Source organism: Microcaecilia unicolor, chromosome 3 (assembly GCF_901765095.1).
Source record: "Microcaecilia unicolor chromosome 3, aMicUni1.1, whole genome shotgun sequence".
Classification (NCBI taxonomy): domain Eukaryota; kingdom Metazoa; phylum Chordata; class Amphibia; order Gymnophiona; family Siphonopidae; genus Microcaecilia; species Microcaecilia unicolor.
Genome location: NC_044033.1, coordinates 204,073,205 through 204,098,332, shown reverse-complemented (window position 1 = coordinate 204,098,332; position 25,128 = coordinate 204,073,205). Strand labels below are relative to the sequence as shown.

The window sequence follows — 25,128 nt, the reverse complement described above, 5'->3', positions numbered from 1 at the left end:
AGGCGTTAAAGAAATCCTAATAAATAAATAATAAATAAAATCTCTCATGCATATTAATTATATACTTCCAAATGTCTCTCTTTTCAGTTTGAGAGTAGATGTTCTTGGTATGATGTAGCTTTTAATTTTGCTTGGGCAAGTAAGGGATGATTGACATGTTTCAGCTGTTATGCTTCGATCAGTCTTTGGTTAGGTTGGGATAATACAGGACCCAGTTTGTCAAGTATAGGGGTAAATCCATTAAAATAAAGATATAATTAGGAGAAGACTGAAAACAAGACCTGCAGGATCAGATTTGGGAAGCTATATAAAAACCAGAGCAAGGTCAGTGCTCCCTAGCCTGACTCTCTTCACATGTCACCTGTGACATGTCCTAGAGTGACTGAGATCATGACCGCTGAGAGGGGGGGCAGGGGGGGACAAAAGTCTCTCTCCTTCTCCTGCTCCCAGGCTGCTGGCGCTGCAGTCGCCGGTCTCACCTGTCTGCCCTCGGCTCCATCGGCAGCCCCCTTTTGTCTGCCACCGGGTCCCCTGCATTTGGAAAAGGGAGAGTCTCTAGTTGGCAGCACAGTGCCTCGCGTCTGTTTGAGAGCGGCGGATCGCCTCAGGCCTTCCTTCTCTGTGTCCCACCCTCGTCTGATGTAACTTCCTGTTTCCGCGAGGGCAGGGCACAGTGAGGGAGAGCCCGAAGGGAGGCAATCTGCCGATTTCACATGGAGGTGAGGCGCTGCCGATTTGAATGCAGGGGGCCCGGTGGCAGACGGAGGGGGGCTGTCGATGGGGGTGGGTGGGTGGAGACTGGGGCCGGCAGCCTGAGAGCAGCAGAGGGAGGCGACAGTGGTAGCGATTGGGGGGGGGGGGCGGCGGCCTTGCCCCAGGCTTGGCTCAGTCTCTTGGCGGCCCTGACTGAGATGGCTGATCCTATGCCGCATCAGGGAAGCATATTTAAATCATGTTTTTCCTCATCTCTGGGACACAGGTTGGTGATCTACCCAAGCTTTTTTCCTCGTCAGATAGCAAGATTCATTGATTTTAGTGAACCATTCAAAGGATTTTAATTGACTATTTTTGTACAACATAATGTTTTTTTGTATTCCTTATGTAGAGATGTTTAGATTGGAAAGAAAATACATTTATTTAGGGGTCCTTTTACTAAGCTGTACCAAAAAGTGGACTGCCTCAGATACAAACTTAGATTGTGAACCCTCCTGGACCAGAGAAATATCAAGAGTACCTGAATAGTAACATAGTAGATGACGGCAGAAAAAGACCTGCACGGTCCATCCAGTCTGCTCACGATAAACTCCTATGTGTATACCTTACCTTGATCTGTACCTGTCTTTTTCAGGGCACAGACCGTATAAGTCTGTCCAGCAGTATTTCCCGCCTCCCAACCACCAGTCCCGCCTCCCATCACCGGCTCTGGCACAGACCCCGTATAAGTCTGCCCTCCCCTATCCTAGCCTCTCAACCACCAACCCCTCTTCCCCCCGCCACCCAATTTCAGCTAAGCTTCTGTGGATCCATTCCTTCTGCACAGGATTCCTGCACAGAATGTAACTCACCTTGAGCTACTACTGAAAAAGCTGTGAGCAAAATCTAAATCAATAAATAGATGGATGCGTGCAGGTTCATTTTTCAGCGCACCTGCAAAAAAAGGCCTTTTTTGGGGGGCCAAAAATGATCGTGCGGCAAAATGAAAATTGTCGTGTGTCCATTTAGGGCCTGAGACCTTACTGCCACCCATTGACTTAGCGGTAGGGTCTCACGGTTTAACCATGCGGTAATCGTCAGTGCACGTACAATTCCGATTACCGCTCACTTAATGTTGCGTGCTGGAAATGTTCTGGCACATGTAAAATATGAAATTACCACCCGGGCCACGTGGAAGTTCCGAATTGGCGTGCGTAGGCTTAGTAAAAGGGCCTCTCCCTCATTGGGCAAACATCTTTTGGGTTGCAAGGTGTAAATCAGAGTTTCCCAAACTGTGGGTCAGAACTCCAAACGGGGTCACACAATTTTATTTGGCAGCAATCATGGGATCACAGGTACAAAAAGATAAGCACTGGTGTAGATGGTATGGTCCAATCTGTAAGAGCACCCTTCCAGCGTGCGTCCAAATGGATTGTGCCGGTGAGGGAATCCAGAGAGCATCAAAGTTTCCACTAGGGAGGTACAGGGAAAATTGTTGTGGTTTGTTGTCAGGTCATTTGAGATTTTTTTCCTGACTTTTGGACATTTTTTTGTATTTCACAAATTTGTGTTAACATTTTCTGATGTGTTAAAAATTTTACTAACATGCATTAACTGATTTTATAGGTTAACATGCTAAATTGATTTTGAATGCACTACATTACTGACCAAACTGTTCAATGAGTTTAGGAACATCTGTACATCTGAGGCAGGGGTCTGTGGACTCCACTGTTGAAAGAAGTAGGGCGCAGAAAGCCCAGGACCGATGCAACATGGTAAGCATGGCAGGGAGGGGGGAGGAGACAAAAAACAGTAATGGGATTCAAGAATGTATGGGATAAATTAAAAAGGATTCCTATATGGAAAGAGAAAACTTAGTGGTGCTTAGACTACAGATCCAGTAATTGGGAAGCAAGGCCAGAGCCGGACAAACTTCTAGCCTGTGCCCTGATTATGGCTAGACAGAGATGGAGTGAGCTTTGATACCAACTGCAGTGGTTCAGGGAAAGACCAGAGCCAGGCACACTTGTACAGTCTGTGTCCCGAAAATGGCAAAATACAGATGAAGATCAAGTATGCATATGTTATATCACATCATATCACATACTATGAGTTATCTTGCACTGCATGGACCGTGCAAGTCTTTATCTGTCATCATCTACTGTTACTATGAATACAAGAAAGCCTGGGGCAAACACACAGGTTTTCTTAAGAGATAGTAGATGGCATGGATGGGCAGATTGGATAGGCCGTATCGTCTTTATCTGTGTCATTTTCTCTGTTTCTATGTACAGAGGATCTCTGAGGGAGGGGAAGGGATTGTAGAGATTAGTAGTTGGTGTGGATGGACAGACTGGATAGGGCATATGCTTTTTATCTGTTTTTATTTTTCTCTGTTTCTCTCTCATTCACAGGACACAGCAAATTCCTCCAATCAGAACCAGGGCTGGATCCATTCCATGCCATTTATTTGCTATTCCCGCCCCTCACACTATGCATGAGGCAGTTTACAATTACAATACATCAACAAATTAAAATCAAACATAATACAACAATATATCAACAAATTATTGCCAAACATAATTAAAACACACTATATTAATAAATAACCATAAAACCAGATGGGGACCAATATTCAGCTGTCACGGGCAGTGTTTCTCTTGAACACCAGCCTATGGGGGTCAAAAACTAACTGGATATTCAGCACCAGTAACCAGACATTGGCCGGCGCTGAACATCCAAATAAGGTGGTTAGTGCTGGAACTTATCCAGATAGGGTAATATTCAGTCTACTGTCCGGTTAACTTACAACAGATAGAAGTCTGATATACTGAAGTATTTTGTTGTATCTTGTTCTTGTATACGCCGGAAGCTCAGTTTGTAAAAGTGACACAATCTCTTGTGCCAAGCAAGTCATAAGCAAGAGATATGCCGGAGTGGCAGAAATCCTTTTCAGACTTGGTGGATTGAGATATTTGGTTTCTTGTACATCAATGCCCAGTCTGGACACCCGGGCTAAGTCTTTGAAGATCTGCCTGCTCTTCTCTGACGGCAGGTTGCCGTGATTCCTCTTCCAGACCAGTTGAGTAGCTTTTATAACCATGAAGACTGGAAAATGCACAAAATGGTCCTGCCCCATCTGCTGGGCCTCTCCCAGCATCCTGTTGACTCCATGCGTACCCCCTTATTTCTAAGGTTAGTAATTTGATTATATATATCTTTTCCTCAATCAGATAATCACTATAAAATGTATAAAGATATTGCATATTTGAAAAGTGCACAGGCCTCAATAATGCATCCTGTCACACGCATACATGTTTATATGCATGCATACATGTGTGTATGTGTGCATATGTATGTGCAAATGCTAAAATTTTGTCCAAGTGTTATTCTGTAAAGAATGCTTAACTTACATAGTTGATATTTCCAAGGTGGGTGTACAGATGGGCAGAGCCTGGGCGAGACTCCCACTTACACAATACTGTAAGTTATGTGCATATCTCCAACATTTAAATGCTGCGTAAGTGCTCGTGCCTAATGATTAAATGATTAAGCTAGTATTCTAAAAGGGAAAGTAGGTGCTTACATTCCTTTATAGACTCCTAATACGCACTCTATTATAGAATAGCCCACTTTATGGGAGCAGATATGTACTCATAATCATCACTGCTATTTGGAGTGACCTGGTTATATCCAGGAGCCTGGTTCCAAATCCCACTGCAGCTCCTTGTAATCATGGGCAGGTCACTTGCCTCTGGTACAAGCTCAGATTGTGAGCCCTACCTATTATACCTGAATGTACACTGCTTCAATAGTTTTCTGGCTTGCAGGCGGTATATAAAAAAACTACAATAAATAAATAGATAATTAGGTTTCCCCACCTAATACAGACCTTCAATCTATTCCCAAATGTACGGGATCAGACTGAACTGTCATCTTGCACTTACCCAGCACAGTCCTGGAACGTGTGATGCCTTACTCAGCCATGTGGGTAGTGTGAACAGGGAATGAGAGGGGGGGGGGGCGGCACCAGACAGTCCCCTCTCAACAACTTAGGAACTATACTACCTCTATGTATGGTCTGCTGTTCATTTAAAACAAGAAGGATTCCTTTTTTTTTATGACTGTTGGGCTATCTAAAAGTTCCCTCACAACTCTCCTTAGTCATCAGCTGTCACTCAAGGCTCTCTCGAGATTCATATCTCACATTGGCACAGGGAAGGTGGAAAAGCCTTGGCACCCAATGATAATGTCTTAAGAAAAGCGAGATCATGGTGGTTTGGTCCTAGTCAAAGAGGGGGAGAAACTGATCCAGTTGTCCAAAGTGGGGGGTGGGGGGTGGGAAGCAGAACAGTTCTGTTGCCATTTGTTTGGGATTTCTGCTATAGCAACTTGGAAGCCTTGTGGCCACTGACCAATGAATAACTACTGGATTGCCATTAGCTGGGAGCAAATGTCACTCTTGACACCCCACAAATTCATGTGACATTCTGCCTTGGGAAAGGGTATAAAGCCAACGCAGTCATCCTTCTGACCAAAATTTTTTTTTAACTATAACACATGATTGCGAGCCAACATCTTGCCTGAAATTTCCAAGCAAATATTTTTAGCTTCTCCCTGACGATCGGGTAGCACACAACAACATTTCTAGACAAGTTCTGCAGGATATAGCTCCTTGGTGCAAACTCCTGCTTTTCTGCAGATTGTGCAAGGTCCTATGTTCATTCCTCGCTTAAGAATGTCCTCATCAGCTGGTTGATGACTTCTGGCTGGTCCTGCTGAACCCAGTGGCTTGCATTGGGGATGATTTCCAGCCGGAAGCGGCTCTGCACGTACTGCTTCATTAACTGTGTCATGCCCAACTCCAGAAAGGCATCTTTACTGCCCCAGATTAACAGTGTGGGCACCACCACATCCTGGCATTTCACAGGCAGAAAGCTGGAAAAAAAGGACTCTATTTAGCACAGGCCGCTCGGGGGAGAAAAGGGATGTAAGAGTTTGTCCCCAGTTTATCAGGAGACATATATTGACATCTGAACAGTGTGGGACAAGCACACAAGATCTCTAAGGGATAGTAGACGGTATGGATGGACAAACTGGATAGGCTATATGGAGAGGCTCCTGGCCATCCAACAATATACAGTGGGTAGTGCCACTAAATATTGCCTGTGACCACTCAAGCACTATTCGGCTACTGCCAGGGCAGTTTGAGGGCAGTCCAGGGGCAGAGTTTGGGCAGAGCTAGCACTTAACCAGTTAGTGGGGATTTTCAGTCCATTAACTGGTTAATAACTGGTTAAGTAAGTGGGTAAAGTTAGGACGGTTAAGTGTAATCATGTCCTCACCCACATGTTTAGGCCATTTTTATTGTCTCCCCTTCTTAACACTTTCAGAATGAAGAGGTACTGTATGTTAGAGCAGGGGTTCTGAGCCCAGGCCTCGGGACACACCTAACCAGTCGGGTTTTCAGGATACCCATAATGAATAAGCATGACATAGATGTGCATGCAGTGGAGGTAGAGCGTGCAAATTTATCTCATGTATATTTATGTATGTCCCTTATGCTCCTACACGCTCTCTTCGGTCCCTCAATGACAATTAGTCATCCCACATCCCTCCAAGGTGAGATGGGAGTCGACGTGCTCCAAAGCCTTCTACTATCTTGCACCTGCTCTCTGAATCCCCTCCATTTGGAGGGATCATACTCTGCTTTTTGGACTTTGTTGAGAACTCAGCTTTTTGCCTCAACAATCAACTTTTGACAGCAAAGGCTCTTCAGTGTCCCTGGATTCGGGAATGCATGCCTGGGTCTACAAAATGTAGCACGAGTAGAATTAAATCAATTTTTTACTCGTTCCAAAAGTACAGACTAGGGGACACTCGAGGAAGTTACATGGAAATACTTTTAAAACGAATAGGAGGAAATATTTTTTTCACTCAACGAATAGTTAAGCTCTGGAACTTGTTGCCGGAGAATGTGGTTAATAGTGGTTAGCGTATCTGGGTTTAAAAAAAGGTTTGGACAAGTTCCTGGAGGAAAAGTCCATAGTTTGCTATTGAGACAGACATGGGAAGGAACTGCTTGCCCCGGGATTGGTAGCATGGAATCTTGTTCTCTTTGGGGTTCTACATGGAATCTTGCTATTTTGGGGGATTCCAGAATCTTGTTTCTCTTTGGGGTTCTGGAATGTTGCTGTAAATGGGTTTCTGCCAGGTACTTGTGACCTGGCTTGGCCACTCTTTGGAAAACAGGATACTGGGCTAGATGGACCATTGGTCTGACCCAGTATGACTACTCTTATGTTCTTATGGGGATCAGTTCGGTCCAACGATAAGATTTATTCTTTACTCTTTGAGCTGTATGATTGTTCTGTCTCTCTATGAAATATACTGTTTACTCTTCAGTTGTACGAGTGCTCTATCCTATCAAACAATGGAATTCCTTTCTACTTTCTATTTTGTGTTTTATGGATTATGAATATTTGTAAACCGCTTTGACTCATTATGAATGAAGCAGTATAGGAAGTAGATAAACGATAAACTTCCCAGTGACCGCATGTACCTGGATATTCAATTCTGGAGCCCGGCCATGACCTAGCATTTAATATCTTGGGTTTGTCGACATTCAAGATGCATGCATTGCAAATAATACAGACCGCTCCTGCTAGGTTATTGCTGGGTATTGTCTCGATATGAACACGTGTCCCCTATTCTCCGCTCCTTGAATTGGTTGCCCATCCATTCCAGAGTGCAGTACAAGGTTATATGTTTAATTCATCAGGCCTTGTACTCAAGCTGTGTTCCTCATTATTTAAAAGATGAGATTCAGGAGTATCAGCCAGCCAGATCTTTGCAGTCTGAGAATGCAAAGTTTTTGGCTTGTGTTACAGAACACTCTTGGCTATATGCTGATGCATGGAAATCACCTTCTTCAATAGCAGAGCCTCAAATTTGGAACAGATTGCCATGTTACTTGAGACTGGGTAGTAGTCGGGTTCAATTTGTTCAACTATTGAAGACTTACCTATTTGAACACGCACGGAATTGATATTATTTGCTGATCAGCCGGAATACTGTCTAATTTTGTCTAACTATGTACTGGTTTTATTTTGATTGTGTATGTCGATTTTGTTACTTGCCTAGAAATTTTTAAATGGTTTAAATTCAGCCTGCAGCTGTGGGCGGGCTGAATATCAGGCCCACGGTTAGTCTTCCAAATTCTCTTTCTGTGAAACAGTCTTCCACTTTGCCCCTGAGCCAAAAGCCTCTAGAAATTTTTCCGACAACAGCATTTTAAAGACAGCAGTTGCGGGCATGTTTCATTGGGTTAGATTTGATTGGTGCAGATTTCTATCATGTGACAAAATCATCCAGTTACTTTGATATCCTCTCAGTGGCCGCTGTCCAATCATCTAAGTATTCTGAACGTGTGATCTGAAGTATCACCTGGCTCTCATTCAGAATTATTTGTGAAAATTAGTTTACACCCTTAGAAGCGGTGTTACTGTGGGAGCTGGGAGACTGTGTGGCCCATCCAGTCTGCCCAGTCAAGAATAGGGGTTCCAACTCAGTCCTCGGGACACACTCAGCAATCAGGTTTTCAGGATACAATTAATACGCACGAGATAAATTTGCATAGAATGAAGGCAGTGCATGAAATCTATCTGATGTGTGTTGGATTGAGCAGTTTACATCCAAAAAGTATACATCATACATCAATAAATCATAGAAAGCTGTAATACTGAGGAATTTAAAAATGCATCATGCAATTTCAAAGTCAACTAAAATGTAGCTGAAATTAAAGAGTCTTCAACACTTTATGAAAACCATGATGTGAAGAACAGTCAGAAAAACAACGCAACCATGAATTCCATAGAACTGGTCCACTGTACGAAAAAGCCCGTCGTCAAGTCACAATTAATCTAACAGTACCCAAACCAGGCAATTTCAGAGGTCCTTTCTGAGCAGGCCGCAGCTCACGTAAAAGAGAGTACCTGGTTAACTTCTTAGGCAGATACTCAGGAGTATTTAAATTCAATGCTTTAAAAACAAAGCACAGCATTGTGGGTATCCTGAAAACCTGACTAGCTGTGTCCCAAGGACTGATATTCCCTGCTCTAGATGACCCATACTGGGTTTTATCCAGCATCATTGAGTACATTACAATGGGCCCTTTTACTAAGCCGCGTAGGTGCCTACGTGCGCCAAATTGGAGTTACTGCTCGGTTCCCGCGTGGCCCTTGCAGTAATTTCAATTTTGGTGTGCGTCCGCTACGCGCATCTGAGAAATATTTTTTATTTTCTGGATCTCATAGCGAATGCGCGCCAAGTGGCATCTGACGCACGTAGGTCATTACCGCCCAAATTCTTTACCGCTAGGTCTATGGCTGGTGGTAAGGTCTCAGACCCAAAATGGATGCGTGGCAATTTTGATTTTGCCGCACGTCCATTTTCAGCAAAAAAAAAAAAAAAGTCATTTTTTTGTAGATGCACTGAAAAATAATTCTGTGCGCGCCCAAAACATGCATCTACACTACCACAGGCCATTTTTCAGCACTCCTTTGTAAAATAACCCCATGTTCCAAGTCCAACAGCAGCACCAGGGCCCTAAGACTGCAGGCTAATCTTGCCCAGCATAGTCAGTTCAATGAGAGAGAATGAAAAGCTGAAATACCCTGAACTCTTGCATCAAGTGATAATCAGCTTTCATTAAATGCAATGCAATATATGCCGGATGCAAAGAACAAATGATTAAGAAACTCCAAACTGCCCAAACACCGCAGCCAGACTCATATTTGGAAAAACGAGATAGGAAAGCACCAAACCCTTACGTGAAAATCTACATTGGCTCCCAATCAAAGAACGAATTGCGTTCAAAATCTGCACCTTGGTTCATAAAATTATTCATGGCGAGGCCCTGGTCTACATGGCAGATCTCATAGACTTAACAACCAGAAACACAAAAAGGTCAGCATGCACATTCCTAAATCTCCACTACCCAAGCTGCAAAGGACTAAAATATAAATCAACATATGCATCCAGCTTCTCCTACATAAGCACGCAACTATGGAATGCACTACCAAACGTCATGAAGACAATGCACGACCTAACAAACTTCCGGAAATCATTAAAAACCAATTTGTTTGAAAAGGCATACCATAACAATCCAACCTAAACACCTGAACCCTACAATACAACGAAGCATATCAGATCTGGACAAAACTTAACTCTCCCTCCTTGACTACTTAATTTACTCTGTCACTTATGTAACTTTAAAGCAATACCACTCTGTATTTCTCAAACCGGAATTGGCGATCGCCAACACGGTACTATGTAAGCCACATTGAGCCTGCAAAAAGGTGGGGAAATGTGGGCTACAAATGCAACAAATAAATAAAAAATAAATAAAATTACTTACAGCCTGAAGGGTACGTAAAGCTAGTATGATATGTAACGGTCATTAATGAAGATTTCACACGTACAAAAGTGGCTCCTGTGGCAGTCGGAGCATCAGCCTGCATTTCTGATGCATGATGGGACTCCCGCTCAGTCACAGCGGTGGCTGGCCCCTTGCACACGTAATAGGGCTGTTTAGGGAGATCTGAGCATCACTCACGGTCCCTAACCCCTGAATAAGTCCCTTTCGCTCTCACTGACAGAGTCCATGGAGCAGATAGCATTTGGGTCCTGTCTCTGGTACCTGAATAGGTTTCTGTAGTAGTTTAAGGGCCCGGTAAGGGCTTTGGGCTGTGAAAAGCTGTAAAGAAAGGCCTCCAGCTCATCATCTGTTAAACAGTGTTCGGAGTTCGTATTCCAGATCCCTCACTGGTCAGTGCGTCCCTCACCATCTGTAGACCAACAAGGCATTGACATGAGTCCATCTCTGTTTTTCATAAAAAACAAAACAACAACACATGATTCCCTCCCCCCCCCACCCTCACTCTGTCCCATCCAATTCCTCTCAGCCTTAGGGCAGAGTTGTGAATTATTGAAAGCTAAAAGAGTTGGTTATAATTGTTGAAACAAGATAAAATATATTTTCGTCTCTGGGAAAAGGTGACTAAAGTCTGAGATCCAAAATGTTCAGAATGGCTGATTTCTCATGTCATGTGTCCATAAGCAGTCTGCAAAAGTTACACTTTTGAACTTCTGTAACTTTTTTGTTTTTTTTCTTTTCACATAAAAGGATGGATTTGGACTGTTGCATTACAAATAGTTTGCTGTAACAGAATTTACAAAACATCTTTTTTTTTTTGTCTCCTTTTCCCACAGACGGTCACATACATTCTTGTGTTCTTTAAGCAATGTATAGTGCTGGGCAGACTTATACGGTCTGTGCCCTGAAGAGCACAGGTACAAATCAAAGTAGGGTATACACAAAAAGTAGCACATATGAGTTATCTTGTTGGGCAGACTGGATGGACCAGGTCTTTTTCTGCCGTCATCTACTATGTTACTATGTTAATAAAGTTTAAATTGAGATTCCCCCCTCCCCTCCCCCCCCCCATGGTCCTGTCATAAACCTCAGCTTCTATGTGAAGGTTATGTTACAGGACAGTGTGAAATTACTAGTCCAACTGGACTACCAAAAAGATATATATGGTTGCCAGACGTACCCTGGGATTAAGGGGTGGGAGTGACACTGTGTCAAGCCCTCATCTTTTCTCCCTCATCTACACCTCATGAGCAACTGTAATAGAATACGGGCTACTGGGGACAAATGCAAGATGGTCAAGGCCCATTTAAATACAATTAAAATAATAATAATAAAAAACAAAACAAACAGGCAAATCCACCATAGACACTTAATCATCCTCTCCGCTCTGCCTAGGGATCATTTCACTCACATACATTTTATTGTCTCCCCTTCTTAACACTTTCAGAATGAAGAGGTACTGCATGGCAGAGCAGGGGTATTGAACCCAGTCCTCGGGACACACCTAAACAGTCAGGTTTTCAGGGAACCCACAATGAATATGCAAGAGACACCCCCACACCCCCAAATTTCTTTCCAATGATATTTTTAAAAATACAGATTTTTTTTTCACCTACTCCGCATCTCCCCTCCTCTTCTCCGTGGCGTCCTGGCATCTGTGTTTCTGTCTTTGAACCCCGTCCTTCCCAGAGGTACCATACAGGCATTCTCAGCGCCTGCAGCGATTCATTCTCACTGCTTTGCACCCGGCCCTACAGGCTTCCATCCGTTGCGTTGCCCTTGTTTCGCCCTCACTGCCATCATTGCCTGTTTCCTTTCTGATGGGACACGGCAGATGGAAGCCTGAAAGGCTGGTGCAAGCAGTGAGAATGAATCATTGCTGGCGCCAACAATGCTTGTATGGTACATTAGGGAAGGATAGGGTTCAGAGACAGAAGCCGCGGAGGAAAGAGGGGAGAGAGCAGTGTGGTGCTGCTGCTGGATGGGCCTGAGCCACCCATAGCTACGCCACTGACATAGATTTGCATACAAGGTAGTGCATGCAAATTTATCTCATGCGTATTCACTGTAGGTATCCTGGAAACCTTCGTGTTAGAAGGAAACTTCACTCCTCTAACCACTAAACCCTCCTCTGTGCCACCCCCGGTAGGTTTCCCTCTGAAATGTCACGTGGCCCAGACTGCCTTCTCCGGTACAGTGTGGCGTACGCTGATCGCGCTTTACAAAGTAACTAAGAATGAGGTAGCGCCTCCAGCGCTCACCTTGAAATCTGCCAGGGACAGCAGGAATTCAGGCAACCAGGGGAACTGGAAAAGGAACACATAGCTGGAACGTAGGAGCTGCGAGGGCTGTCTCAGAATGTAGTCTGGGGAAGATGGGAGACAGAAGGGAAGCAAAACGTTATATAAAAATACGTAGACAGAGCAGGGGAGAAGGTAACTGTTGTAAAAATATTACTGAGCTGACAAGCAGGAATAATGAATTAAAATATAGAGGGGAAAAAACACGAAACAAAACAACAACAAAATCTATTAAACAACTATTTAATTCATTCTTTAAACACTCATCATTCGTTTAGACCGAAATGCCGTTAAAATAGATATGGGCATTGGGTGTTCCAATTAAATCTACAGCGCTAAGTGGTCACTGTTTTGTTATTTCAGTACTTTGTTTATGTCAAGACAGCTTCACAAGTCATAGATTCTGGTTGTCATTTTTTTTATTTTTAATACATGGTTTTATATAAAAAAAATGGAGAGGACAATTAGGCAATGACTGATGCATATTTTAAGAGCTTGGATCTGGAATAGCTATGCGCTATAGGAGATCTATAGTTCATTTTACTGATAACATCCGATGCCTACGAAAATGTATAAAAATTTGTCAACAGTGATAAATGATGAGTGTTTAAAGAAGTGAATTAAATAGTTCCTTAACTAATTGATTTTGTTGCCGTTGGAATTTTCGCTCCTGTATTTTTTTGTTAAAGCAGGAATAATGCGGCAGAGTGTACTGAATCCCAAAGCATTCGCATAGGAATAACGCAGCAGAGCGTTTCGAATCCCACAGCGTTCACCCAGGAATAATGCAGCAGCGAGTGCTGAATCCCAGAGGGCATAGGAATATTCTTCTCGCACATTCCTCAATCTTCATCCTCCCAATTGTAAAGGACTGAAATACAAATTGTTGCATGCATGCATCTACCTTCTCCTATATAAGCGCTCAGCTATGGAACGCATTATCACACAACTTGAAAACGGTCCATGAACTGACCAACTTCCGCAAACTACTGAAAATGTATCTGTTCGACAAGACTTATCACAAAGATCAGCACATGTAACTGTATAATCTTTAATGTACATAGGATTGTCTTATAACGTCTTTTGCTGTAATACAACCATGTACTTCACCATCATGTAACCCTAACCCTCCATAAACCAAATGTATATTCTCTTCTATTTCCAATATCCACGACGAATTGTAAGCCACATTGAGCCTGCAAAGAGGTGGGATAATGTGGGATACAAATGCAATAAATAATAATAATACCACATCGCAAAGTGTTCTCACACGATTACTGAAATACAGTGGGATGAATCCCAGAGTATTACCATACCAAGAGTGTGAACTTGCTGTAGGATCATTTCAGGGCCGATGTACATTGTTGAGTAAGAGGCTGTGGTAAAGTCTCTTACTCACCCTGCAGCCCAGCCAGGTGAGGGGCATTCATCACTATCAACCTCTCTACCATTTCTGGATGCTGCACACTAAAGCTCCAAGCCAGAGTCCCACCCCAGTCGTGTCCCACCAGGATGCACCGCTGATACCCTGTGGAGGACAAAGACAACATGTCACCCTTGAAAGCATTAGCCACATGCACACCCATCAGAACTGAGCCTCTGACTAATACAATGTTTCCATTACTTTGGGCACAGATCCTTTTTCTTTCCCCCTTTCCCCTCCGCCCATGGACCTTCTCCTCCAGCACTCCGCAGGCAGCCATCAGGCTTGGCCGTTTTCAGTATCTGCTCCCTTCTGGCTCTAGGGTCCAACATGCACAGCCCCAAGTTCTTCTGATTAAAGGTGCTATCATGCATGAGGGGTATGTGGATGTTTGCTACACACTGCCTCCCACATCTGGACCATATAGCCTGCATGAGTAGCCTAGTGGTTAGTGCAGTGGACTTTGATCCTTTGGGTTTGATTCCCACTGCAGTTCCTTGTGAGTCTAAGGAAGCCACTTAACCCTCCATTGCCCCAGGTACAAATAAGTACCTGTAAATACTATGCAAACCGCTTTGAATATAGTTGCAAAAACCACAGAAAGGCGGTATATCAAGTCCCATTTCTCTTTCCCTATACCGTCCTGAGATCAGTGAAGGAAACAGACACACAATGAAAAGAGAAAATTATAAAGAATGTTTTTTAATCGTATTTTCCCTCCTTGTAGGTTGGAATGTGCTCTGAAAACAGTCACATCATGGATTTTTTTTTTTTGGTGGGGGGGAGCTCATCCTGTTTCCCCAGGCTGCCACAAGGACAGATGCATCATAGGACACGGTCGTTCCCAGTCGCTCACCATACCTAGTGCCTCTATGAGATCTTGGATGTCCGCCAGCAGGATCTCGAGCTGGTAGTGCTTCCACCCCGAGGGGGCGTCCGAGCTGCCATAACCTCTCAGGTCTGGCGCCACTACATTGTACCTGTCCTGGAAAGCCGCCAGCTGGTGGCGCCAAGAGAACCTTTGAACACAGAAATCAGTCAATTACTACAGGGGACACAGGAGGCACGTTTGGAGGCAGCACCAGACAACCCGCAAAGGGTTATTCTGGCCCTTGTCTCAGTTCATAATTAAATGTGGAAACTTCATCAGGTATTTTCTAGCATTAAGGGTGAGGTGAATGTTTTAGAAGCTCACTGAGCAAGAAGATCCGTTACAGGGCAATACCAACGTACTTGGGGAAAATCCACTATTTCTGGGATAAGCAGCATAAATGTTTAGTACTTTTTGGGGATCTTGCCTGGTATTTGTGACCTGGATTGGCCACTGTTGGAAACAGGATGCTGGGCTTGATGGACCTTTGGTCTGTCCCAGTGTGGCAATACTTAAGTACTTGGGATTCTGAATGGAATGTTGCTACACTTTGAAATTCTACATGGAATCTTGTTCTTTAGAATTCTAGAATCTTGCTACTCTTTGGGGTTCTATATGGAATGTTGCTACACTTTGAAATTCTGCATGGAATCTTATTATTCTTTAGAATTCTCGGATCTTGCTACTCTTTGGGGTTCTACTTGGAATGTTGCTACTATTTGGGTTTCTGCCAGGTACTTGTGACCTGGATTGGCCACTGTTGGAAACAGGATGCTGGGCTTGATGGACCTTCGGTCTATCCCAGTATGGCAATACTTATGTAACCCAAGCTAAAAGGAATGGAACAAAGAATTTAACTTGGATTAACTACTCGGTCAGCCTATAGATAACATTCAGTATAGGTGGAGTAGCCTAGTGATTAGAGCAGTGAGCTGAGAACCAGGGATGCCAGGGTTCAAATCCCACTGCTGGTCCTTGTGATCTTGGGCAAATCACTTAACTCCTCACTGCCTCAGGTACAAATTTAGATTGTGAGCTTTCTGTACCTGAATTAACTGAAAAAGATGTGAACTAAATCTAAATATTAATAATAACTGGGCTGGTGCCTGGTATCTCCTGTGGCTAACAATCAGCAAAAAAATGACCCCCAAAGTCTTCTGCACCCAGTTCTTGCTTCAGGTACCAGAAATGCTCCTTTCACTGATGCCCCATCTATAATAAGAGGTTCTGCATATCCCCTACCACCAACTTCGACTGGTTTTCCGTCTATGTACCAGATTTCTGGAAATCCGTGAAGCAGCAGCATCAGAGGACGCCCGTTCTCTCCAGCTGACACATAGTGGAAGCGCATTCCTGAATTCTTGAGTGCCACAGGATCAAAAACAAAAAGAAAAGCAAGCTATTGCCAGAAGGATTAGCAGGTCAATATTTAAATGCTCATCCCTGAGGTATCAGGAGGAGGTGGGGGGGGGGGGGGGGGGGGGGGGGAGGATCAAGGGCACTGGAACCTTAGTACTGCTCCAAAAATATTAAGGTATTTACCCCTTGTCCTCAGAAGGGGTTTTCAGCACGCCCTTCCTATCAGTTTTCATTATTTTAACCTCTTTTCCTGCTGAGTCATGCCTGGATCTGCAGCAGCTGTGCTGTGTTCTTACTTTCTGCCTGATATATCTGCAGTATCCAAAGATCTTTATGTAATATGTATCTTTATGTGATAAGAACACACAATCCATAATGCACAAGAACGGGTGTGGATATAAACTCAAAAAATACTGAAAGCAATTTGGGGACCTCATTGAAGAGACGTGTCCTAATGGTTAGCATAATAAAGGGGCTGGCTGAGAAATCCAAGTTCAAGTCCTACTTCTATCATTTGTTGTGACATTCTGGCAAATCATGTTCCTATGAGAGGTTTCCTGGGCCAACCCCACTGCTCCTCAGTTTAACCTGAAATCTAATTTAACAGGAGAGAGAACTCCACCCCCCCCCCCCCACACGGAAACAAGTGGGCTGCCTGTCTCAAAGCATTACTGTCATCAGAGAACATCTTTTACAGGTAAGCGTTTATGCCTTCTCTGTTGTCAAGCAGAGTGGGGACCCCTAGTGGTAATTTTATTAAATGGCGTGTGCTAATTATCACATGGCCATATATATAAAAAAAAAGGATAAATGAAAATAAAGTTGCAATTTTTTCCCATCCAAGTTCCCAGACCCTCTGAAATCTATTGGGGTCCATGGAACCCAGGTTAAGAACACCTGTGTTAATGTTATTTTTGTTCCCGGTAGAGAATACGACATTTTGATCAGCAGGATATAAATACTTAAAAAATGAACTGTGTTTCAATCACAATGTTCCAGGGACCAGCCAAGTCAGTCCACTGCAAGCATGAATGGACTTAGGCACCATCGGCAGGTCACGCTGGATGCAGAGGACGTACCTTCATTCGGACATAGTAGTGATCACCAAAGGAAGAATCAGTGAGGCATTCTGGCGCTCTCTCCCGCACTCTCCACCGGAAAGCCTTCCTGGGTCCCTGGGCTACTATACGCAGGAAACGGGGACTGTAAAAACAGATGGCCAGGAAGGAACCAGTGTAGATCAGGCTCCAGTAGCACAAGCTGGAGAGACGCAGCAGCATGCGGGTGAGAATTAGCAGGAAAGAGGATAGGAAGTGTGCCATGTCCTACACATAGGCCCCTCTGGAGGTCTGAAAGAGATGTGCAAAGTGAAGCACAGTGGAAGATTGTACAAAGCAGAAAACAACAATAAAGAAACATACATAATGACCAGCAAAGAAAGAACCAACATATTCAGAATACTCTATATGGAGGAGTTTAATAATGGAGTGGGCTGAGAAACAGGGTTTGATTCTGCACTGCAGCTCCTTGCGACCCGGGGCAAATCATTCAACCTTTTATTGCCCAATGTACAAAACTTAGATTGTGAGCCCTCCAGGGACAGAGAAAAGTGTCCGTATATAATATGTGTAAATTAGCAGTGTATCAAATCCACGGCTCTTTACCCTTTTATGGAATTCACTACCTATGGATCTTAGATTGGAGAAGTCTAAAAAAGTAAGGCAACACCGGCTCTTTTCAGGGTCTTTCCAGTACACAAACATCCTTGAATGTCTAGACCCAAAACCCGGGGAATGTCCAGCAGATCGATCATGGACCAACTTTGGTACGCTATCGTCAGATGAAATCTCACAATGGCTCGGAAAATACGCCAAGTCACAATGCAAATTAGACATGTGCCCTACTAGCCTAATAAGATCCGCCCCCAAACAATTCAAAAAAGAACTCACAAATCATGTAAACCACAGGCTTCAAAATGGTCTCTTTCCCAAGGATAAAGGGAACTCCGCTGCCAAAAGATGCTAAGAAAAGCACAATGGACTTAACCAATTATCGCCCAGTAGCATCGATTCCGCTCATAACCAAACTCATGGAGGGCACAGTGACGAAACAACTCACTGAATACCTAAATCTACATGAGTCTCAATCAGGATTTCGGTCAAATCACAGCACCAAAACTGTACTAGTGTCCGCAATGAACTCATTCAAACAAGCAATTGCAACTGGTAACAACATACTCCTCCTACAATTTGACATGTCCAGCGCCTTCAACATGGTTAGTCATGAAATACTATTACATATACTAGAATACTTCGGAATAGGAGGCACAGTTCTCAAATGGCTCAAAGGATTCCTGACCACAAGATCATACCAAGTAACAACGAACGCGGACATATCACCCCCATGGATACCTGAAATGTGGAGTTCCCCAAGGATCCCCTCTCTCACCAACTCTCTTCAACCTAATGATGATACCTTTAGCCAAATTTCTAGCCAATCAAAACCTTAACCCCTACATATATGCAGATGATGTCACGATTTACATACCGTTCAAACAAGATCTAAACGAAATCACCAATGAGATCAACCAAAGCCTGCAAATCATGCACTCCTGGGCGGATGCATTCCAGCTAAAACTCAACACAGAAAAAACACAATGTCTTGTACTCACCTCACAACACAACACAACCAAATACTCCACCATAACCACACCATACTGCTCTCTTCCCGTCTCACAAAATCTGAAAATTCTTGGAGTTACCATTGACCGAAACCTCACACTTGATGCCCACGTGAAGAATACAACGAAAAAGATGTTCTACTCCATATGGAAACTCAAAAGAGTAAAACCTTTCTTCCCAAGACACATCTTCCGTACCCTAGTACAATCAATGGTAATAAGTCAATGCACTACTGCAACGCACTATACGCGGGCTGCAAAGAACAGACTATCAAAACACTCCAAACAGCCCAGAATACCGCCGCCAGACTCATATTTGGAAAAAGTAAATATGGAAGTGCAAAACCCCTAAGAGAGAAACTTCACTGGCTCCCACTCAAGGAACGCATTGCGTTGAAGATCTGCACGATGGTACACAAAATCATTCACGCAGATTCCCCAATCTACATGCTAAACCTTGTGGACCTACCTCCCAGAAACGCCATAAGATCATCCCGCAAATTTCTCAATCTGCACTTCCCCAGCTGTAAAGGACTAAAATCAGGGGCGTATCTGCGTGGAGCCACAGGGGCCTGGGCCCCCGCAGATTTCGCTCTGCCCCCCCCCCCCCCGCCGTCAACCCTCCCCTGCTGCTTACTTTTGCTGGCGGGGGGGCCCCAACCCCCGCCAGCCGAGGTCCGACCCAAAGTCTTCACATTTCGTCTTCCTCCGTGGCCATGCTGCAAGGAAGTAACGCTGCAGTGCTGATTCGTTGAATCCAGTTCGGAGTCTGACGTCGCAGCACGTTGTACGCGCGTACAACGTGCTGCAATGTCAGACTCCGAACTGGATTCAATGAGTCAGCACTGCAGCGTTACTTCCTTGCAGCATGGCCACGGAGGAAGACAAAATGTGAAGACTTCGGGTCGGACCTCGGCTGGCGGGGGTTGGGGCCCCCCGCCAGCAAAAGTAAGCAGCGGGGGAGGGTTGACGGCGGGGAGGGGGGGTGGAGAGAGGCGGCGGCGGGGGGGGGGAAGGGAGGCAAAAATGTGCCCCCCCTCTCTGGCTCTGGCCCCCCCTACCGCCGGATTCCAGATACGCCCCTGATAAAATACAAGCTGATACACTCCACCACCTTCTCTTACATTAGCACGCAGCTGTGGAATGCATTACCTACAGCCCTGAAAACTACTGACGAAATAACTAACTTTCGCAAATCTTTGAAGACACATCTTTTCAACAAGGCCTACAAAGAGAACCCATAGCCTTACAAAACTACACCACTAACCCACCCAGCTATGATAGTCCCCCTTCTATACTATCCTCCCTAACACCTTCCTTCACTCTTCCATTACTCAATCTTTGTACCGTTCACGGAAGAGAGTGTTTATCAACAACTTGGAAAGCTAAAGGTGGACAAAGCCATGGGACCGGACGGGATCCACCCCAGGATATTGAGGGAGCTCAGAGAGGTTCTGGCGGGTCCTCTTAAAGATTTGTTTAATAAATCCTTGGAGACGGGAGAGGTTCCGAGGGACTGGAGAACGGCAGAGGTGGTCCCTCTTCACAAAAGTGGTGATAGGGAAGAGGCTGGAAACTACAGGCCGGTAAGCCTCACTTCGGTTATTGGTAAAGTAATGGAAGCGATGCTGAAGGAAAGGATAGTGAATTTCCTGGAAGCAAATAAGTTGCAAGATCCGAGACAACATGGTTTCACCAAAGGGAAATCGTGCCAAACGAATCTCATTGAATTCTTTGACTGGGTGACGGGAGAATTAAATCAAGGACGTGCTATGGACGTAATCTATTTAGATTTCAGCAAAGCTTTCGACACGGTTCCCCACAGGAGGCTCTTGAATAAACTAGATGGGCTGAAGATAGGACCCGAAGTGGTGAACTGGATTAGGAACTGGTTGACGGGCAGACGCCAGAGGGTGGTGGTGAATGGAGTTTGCTCGGAGGAGGGAAAGGTGAGTAGTGGAGTGCCTCAGGGATCGGTGCTGGGGCCGATTCTGTTCAATATATTTGTGAGTGACATTGCCGAAGGGTTACGAGGTAAAGTTTGCCTTTTTGCGGATGACACCAAGATTTCCAACAGAGTGGACACCCCGGAGGGAGTGGAAAACATGAAAAAAGATCTGAAGAAGCTAGAAGAATGGTCTAACGTTTGGCAATTAAAATTCAATGCGAAGAAATGCAAAGTGATGCACTTAGGGAGTAGAAATCCAAGGGAGACGTATGTGTTAGGCGGGGAGAGTCTGATTGGCACGGACGGGGAGAGGGATCTTGGGGTGATAGTATCCGAGGACCTGAAGGCGACGAAACAGTGTGACAAGGCGGTTGCCGTAGCTAGAAGATTGCTAGGCTGTATAGGGAGAGGTGTGACCAGCAGAAGAAGGGAGGTTTTAATGCCCCTGTATAAGACGTTGGTGAGGCCCCACCTGGAGTACTGTGTTCAGTTTTGGAGGCCGTACCTTGCGAAGGATGTCAAAAAAATGGAAGCGGTGCAAAGAAAAGCTACGAGGATGGTATGGGATTTGCGTTCCAAAACGTATGAAGAGAGACTTGCTGACCTGAACATGTATACCCTGGAGGAAAGGAGGAACAGGGGTGATATGATACAGACGTTCAAATATTTGAAAGGTATTAATCCGCAAACAAATCTTTTCTGGAGATGGGAAGGCGGTAGAACGAGAGGACATGAAATGAGATTGAAGGGGGGCAGACTCAGAAAAGATGTCAGGAAGTATTTTTTCACGGAGAGGGTGGTGGATGCTTGGAATGCCCTCCCGCGGGAGGTGGTGGCGATGAAAACAGTAACGGAATTCAAACATGCGTGGGATGTGCATAAAGGAATCCTGTGCAGAAGGAATGGATCCTCAGAAGCTTAGCTACAATTGGGTGGCAGAGCAGGTGGGGGGAAGAGGGGTTGGTGGTTGGGAGGCGAGGATAGGGGAGGGCAGACTTTTATACGGTCTGTGCCAGAGCCGGTGATGAAAGGCGGGACAGGTGGTTGGGAGGCAGGAAAAACTGCTGGGCAGACTTATACGGTCTGTGCCCTGAGAAAGACAGGTACAAATCAAGGTAAGGTATACACATGAGTTTATCTTGGGCAGACTGGATGGACCGTGCAGGTCTTTTTCTGCCGTCATCTACTATGTTACTATCAGGCATATTTTCAAAGCACTTTGGGAGGCTAAGTTCCATAGGTTTCTATGGAACTTTGGGAGGCTAAGTGCTTTGAAAATGAGCTTGTATGTACACTACCAATTGTATCTGATATCCTGTAATGATTATGTCATAACAAAACTCTGTAAGCCACATTGAGCCTGCAAATAGGTGGGAAAATGTGGGATACAAATGCAATAAAATAAATAAATAAATTATTTACCAGCTCCTAATATGTTACATCTGCTACCTGCCATTCCAGAGATGCCAAGTTATCCAGTTCAAGGTTGGAGACTTTTCTGCCAGTTCTGATTTTAAACTTACATCCCAAAGCAGTGTGGGATTTATAATGCTTGATCCTGCCCGTTGAAATCAGTGCTGCACGTCCCAAAATGCAGCAGGGGGATGGACAGAAATCCAGGACTGTCCCAAAATCTCCAGCCTGGAACTGGTTAACTTGGCATCTCAAGTTTCAAGTTTATTTATAGCTTTCTATCCCGAAGATTTGGGATGTGACCTTTCCACAGACATATACATAGCTAGCATTAAAAGAATATACGCCCAAAGGTTATCAATCCCGCAAAGGGAAAAACTTTACCGTTTCCACCTCCGGCTATATATATCTCCGTATAGGGCTCTTCGGGCGACAATAGCAGAAGTGGGATCCTGTGCGAAATGTTGGGGAGATTGTGCAACACTGGGGCACATGTTTTGGTCCTGTCCAGCTGCGAGTCGCTTTTGGAAGAACCTTCTGGGGGTAGTGGAGGACATGTGGGGGTGTTCGTTGGTATGGGATCCGTTGCTTCTTTTCAATAGATATAAATATACGTCCACTCCTCCAGCAGGATTTAAGGGGTTTATAGATATTGCTATATTTTCAGGAATAGTGACCATTTTAAAGTTTTGGCTCTCCTCTTCGGGCCCCGCCATGCAGTGTTGGAGAATGCAAATGATTGGTCAAATGAAGATGGACAGATGCGAGGTAAAGAATATGGATAGTACCCCAGGGACCCAGTTTAAGAATCAATGGGAACCCTTCTGGGTTACCCTTCCCATGAAGGGGCGAAGTTATAGTCTAAATTGTTAACTCACTCAAAACAGAAACAGATCGGAGGGAGGGTGGGGAACAGGGAATGGGTAGGGTGGGTAGGCGGGTGTGGGAAGGGGGGGGGGGAAGCCATTAGGACCACGTTGGCAGGAAATGAATAGAAGTTGATGTTGTAACATTAAGCCTGCCTATGTTTTTCTTGAATTGTAGGGTATTTTGTCTGTTTACAAGATGTGTTGCATTGCAATATACCCCAATTAGAATAAATGCGTGATAAGAGTTTAGGAGGACGGGAGGTGGGGGTGTTATGAGCGGAAAATGTGATGATGACAATTGTTCAGGTTGACTTTGTTTTGTATTGTTTTTGGTTTTCATCATCAATAAAAATGATTTACACATAACTTTCTATCCGGCCTACCGGAAGAACCATGGAGGCGGCTTACAATCTAAAGAAACAAAAAGTAACAACAAAAAACAAATTTTATACAAACAAGACCAGGGTAGTACTACAAATTTAAATAGTAAAGATGGGATGGTTAAAAACAAAAGGTATGTGCTATTGTGTACACAGTCACAGCGGAGTCCACAGAATCCCAAAGGAAAAGCTTAAGGGATTTTTAAAAAAATGCATCTTTGAAAAGTTTTTAGTTCAGTTTTAAATGTGAATAAATGGACTGTCAGCGACTTCCAAAGTTCAGGTGCTTGAATTAAAAAGATGCTATGTCTAGTATGCTCATGCTTTATTTCTTTACAAGTAAGGACACTGAGAAGGTGATGTTGAGGGAATATATACGGAATTAAGTAACGTACCAGGTACAGTGGCTCGTTTGTAACATTGATTTTGGATACATCTGTGGGGCAGGGTTTCTCAAGTCCGATCTGGGCCAGCCACAGTTAATATGCATGAGACAGATCTGCAGGAAAGCTATCATCCTGAAAACCAGTCTAGTTTGCATAAGCTTGAGAAACACTACTATATGGACGTTAGAACTACAAGCCCCAGCATGCAATTGGGTAAAGCCAGGCCTGGATTAAATTTGTCACGCAAAAGTGTAAACAGTAGTTAACCCTATACCTCACCTCTCATGCCCCCTTGATGTCTACCTACAGTTCAATTCACCTGCGCCTAAGATTCCCCCACCCCCACGCTCCCTCTTTAGTTATTTAACCTTGATTTATAAACACGCCATTTTTAAAGCACACCCCGTACTGCCAGTAGAGACTCTCATAGGGTCATATAACTGTCAATCTCATCTCGCCCCGCAAGCCACTGCTGCTATTGGTGCAAGGCACAAGCCCCGCCCCACCCTCACGGAACCTAAACGAGCGGTTGTTGGAGCGCGGGCACGAGAGAGAGAGAACGAAAGAGGGCGCGAGATTAGCTAACGCCACGAAAGGGCCAGAGAGGCAAAGACAGTCGGAATCCGATACCCACGTCGCCATGCTACCCCCATCCGTCACCTTGTTGTCCCCAAGTAGGTTTACCTTTAGACTGACCTCAGGCCAGGGAGCAGCGGAAGGGGTGGAACCTGGGGGGAGGTGGGCGGCAGTGGCGAGAGGGCGGGGCCTGGGAATAACTAAGAATAGTGAGGGGCGGGGTCAGGGAGGAGGCGGGCCGGGGTGAGATGAGACTCGTGGTGGGGACGTGGAGTTAGCATAGCGCGGGAGTTATTTACAATCCCTGAACGAGGGACTATTTGGGGTATGCACTAAAGTCGTCGTTAGACCCTTTCCCTACCGAAAAATTCCATAGCGAATCGGTAGGGAACGGCTATGCATGAAGGAAAGGGAATGCAAATGAGCTGCTCGTTGTAGCTCACTTGCATTCTCTAACCCTTCGTAAAACCGTCGGATAATTGGCTGGTAGAGCATGCGCAGAGCAGCCAAGCATCATGCTGGCTGCGCATGCCAAAGACGTAATCCCCTCCCAAACACGTCCTTTATGGATGTCCTTGCCGCTCCCCCCTGCATTGAAATCAGAACTTTTACGGAGCCCCGGCCCACTCCCTTCCTTGAAATGACAGCTTATCCGCCATCCCCCCCCCCGCCGTGGCCTCACCCCCACCGCCTCCCTGAGGTCCTCGCCGCTGCTGCTCCTACCCTCCATCTGCCACCGGGCCCTCGCAGCGCCTCTCACCTCCGTGAGGAGCAAAGGAGGGAAGTCCGAAGAG

At 44.9% G+C, this 25,128-nt stretch overlaps 1 protein-coding gene across 1 annotated transcript; it reads right to left on the bottom strand.

The window, feature by feature from the left end:
• Positions 1 to 3,066: 3,066 nt before the first annotated feature.
• On the bottom strand, positions 3,067 to 24,506 carry EPHX3 (epoxide hydrolase 3). The gene is given in 9 exon segments (XM_030197188.1): positions 3,067 to 5,631; positions 10,394 to 10,493; positions 10,496 to 10,541; positions 12,391 to 12,494; positions 13,829 to 13,957; positions 14,714 to 14,871; positions 15,998 to 16,083; positions 17,162 to 17,431; positions 24,443 to 24,506. Coding segments are annotated over 8 exon segments (1,083 nt in total). The 5' UTR covers positions 17,405 to 17,431; positions 24,443 to 24,506; the 3' UTR covers positions 3,067 to 5,414.
• Positions 24,507 to 25,128: the final 622 nt, after the last annotated feature.